A 2,736-nucleotide genomic window follows, 5' to 3' on the forward strand; every position below is an offset into this window, starting at 1 on the left:
GGCTCGGCCCTAGGAGGCGGCCGGGCCGGGGAGGAGAGGCGGTGGGGCAGGCTCCGTGGCCAGGCCGCGCGGAGGCGGGAGGTAGGTCGGTCGGTCGGTCGGTCGGTAGGGAGGTAGGTAGGTAGGTGTGTGTGCCTGCAGGAGCCGGCCGCTCTAGTTGTTGTCCAAGAAATATGACAACCTGTGCAAAACCGCTGCGGTTTGTTTCTCCCTCCTGCCACCCGCTCAGTGCTTACCCCCCCCCTTGGCACATTCAGGTACTTAGCACTTTGTTTCAGTGAATAAGTGCTTTTCTTTCTCTCTCTTTTTTTTTTTTTATTTCGTGTGTTGAGTTGCTGTTGAATTGCTTCCCATCTTTTTATTTCATACAAACTGAACAATTGTGGCCCCTCTATTTTATTTATAAAGGTTCAGTGTATCTTTGCCTGCCTACATCAATCTGCAAGGGAGTTGCAGAAAAGCCTCATGTTCATCGAGCCGTGAGTCACAAACCCATTTTTAAAGCTGTTATAACAAAAACAAAACAAAAAAGTGTTTGTTTTTTTTTTATTTTTCACGAGTAACTTTAAAAGTGTAGCTTAGAAAGAAATAAATTAAGAACCAACAAAACCAACAAGCCATTTTCAGTAGACACAACATTATTCCTGGATGCTTGCAAATCCTAAACTCTATTCATACTTTAGTATTACCCAGACCTGTGTCATATACACAGATGGGCTTTAAAATTGTCACCATTACCACTTTGCCTTGACTTTGATGTATCATTCCCCTGACTTCCTTACTGCAGGTGTGGGCAAGAAAGCTTTGCCTTTAAAAACTTTTCAACAGTGGGCATAAAATTCTGCAGCTGAGGTCTTGAAGAATGCAGATGGGTATAGTATGTGTTGGAGTATTGACTAACTTTGTTTCTTTTTCTGTTCTTTTGTTGCTTTTCTGAATACTGTCTGGTTTTTTTTTAAGTGGCTCCTGAGTGTAAAATGTCTCCTGAGGGTGGGATGTGGGTGGGAAACAAACTGTTCCAGGCCAAGACTGACAAGATCTGGCTTTTGCACGGCCTTGGAAACTCAAGCACTGCCTGCTTGGGTTTCAAACCAAATGGACCCAGGTCTTAATTAGCCAGATGAGCAAATAGCCTAGAAAAACTGGCCAGCAAAACCCTGTTTTGTGCTTTGTGGCCTTCCAATAACCTGGGTTTTGGTAGGTCTTGCCCCTTCCTGACAGTAAAAAAAGGAGGAGGGGGGGAAAATGAAAAGGTTTTGGCTGGGAGCCAGATTGTCTGTCTCCTTTTTTTCCCCTCTTCTGGCTCTGCTGTCTCTTTATATGGATGACAGGCCTTGGATGTTACTTGGCTCACCCAACACTGTGTTTAACATGGTGTGCTGGAGGAGTAAATGCTAAAATAGTGTTTGTTGCCAATTATCAGTGTTCCAGAATATCCTGTTATCCTTTGAGCTTTTTTTGATTTATTTTTGGAGTAATATTGGGGAGCAGGAACATCAAGTCTTTTAATCTGCATTTTGAAGCAAAATGATGGTATCGACGTCTCCTTTTATCAATCTCATTCTAATGTCTCCTTCTTTCAAACCACAAATGAATTTCAGGAGATGAAACCAGACAAAGGGTGAAGTTTACAGACGATCGTGTTTGCAAGAGCCACCTTTTGGATTGCTGTCCTCATGATATCCTGGCTGGCACAGTAAGTCTATATTCCCTGTGATCAGACATTCTGGTGAGGCAGATGTTTTCACAACACTTCTGGTCTTATCTCAGCACAGTGGGAGATGAGGCTTTCAGTGCCCAAGGAGCAGTCACTCTTCTAGTTTCAGTTTCTGTGACCTGTCCTGTGGAACCACTGAAGTCAGGAGCTCTCACAATTCACTTGTCATGTTCTTTTCTCTCATAATCCCCTAAGAAGTTGCAAGATTATTTCTCTTTTAGCAGTTTGGAGTGGTTAGGGCCTGAAACTTGTCCTGTGGAGGTTATAGAATCATAGAATGGTTAAGGTTGGAAGGGACTCATCTTTAAAGTCCCTTCCAACCTTAACCATTCTATGATTCTATAACCTCCACAGGTTGCAAGACCATAGCTAGCTGGCTCTCCTGGGTGCTCTAGTTGCATCTTCAGTATGGCAAGTTTTGTCTTACCAGCTGCAATAACCCTTAACCCTTGGAGTTTTTCCATCTCCTCTCTCCTACCACGTGATGTTCCCCTTTTCCATGGTTGGTGTGGCAGTGGTAGCTCAGGCCGACTTTGACTATAGAGTTGGTTGCTCTGAGCAGAATGTCACTCTGCCTGACTGGTTTGGGACAGCTGGGTCAGGTCCTTGGCTGCTGCCCTCTGGGGACAGCTGGCCAGCTTTCACAAGTTTGGTTCTCATGCTCTCTGAGAGCAAAAGGTGATGCTGGACTTTCACAGCCAGCTCTAGAGAAGTAAAGACTCAGTTTTTGTGCCCAGATGAAAAGTGCAGCCCAGCCTTCCAAGGAAATCTGTGTCTGTTGGAGCTGCTGCTGTGCTACAGAGTTGCGGGATGGAGCTGGGCACCGGTGTTTGGAGTCCATCTGCACCCTCACTGGTTGACAGTAAACACCGTGGTGTTTCACATTGTCCATCCGCTTCAGCAGCTTGTTTAGATACCATTGTTATTCCTAGCTGTCATTCCAAGAGCTGGGATTGACTCCATGGGCTGCCAGCAGAGGGGCTGGCAGGGCTGGCTCTCCTTTCTTCCCTGCTGTTGCT

At 45.5% G+C, this 2,736-nt stretch overlaps 1 protein-coding gene across 1 annotated transcript in view; it reads left to right on the top strand.

Moving 5' to 3' along the window:
- Positions 1-862: 862 nt before the first annotated feature.
- Positions 863-2,736, top strand: part of LUC7L (LUC7-like (S. cerevisiae)) — a 16,907-nt gene continuing 15,033 nt past the window's right edge. Inside the window, exons 1-2 of the mRNA XM_009995516.1 lie at positions 863-872; positions 1,602-1,696. Of these exons, the coding sequence (XP_009993818.1) occupies positions 863-872; positions 1,602-1,696 (105 nt within the window). The remainder of the gene's footprint in view (positions 873-1,601; positions 1,697-2,736) is intronic.

Source organism: Chaetura pelagica, unplaced genomic scaffold, assembly GCF_000747805.2.
Source record: "Chaetura pelagica isolate M959 unplaced genomic scaffold, ChaPel_1.0 scaffold124, whole genome shotgun sequence".
Classification (NCBI taxonomy): Eukaryota; Metazoa; Chordata; class Aves; order Apodiformes; family Apodidae; genus Chaetura; species Chaetura pelagica.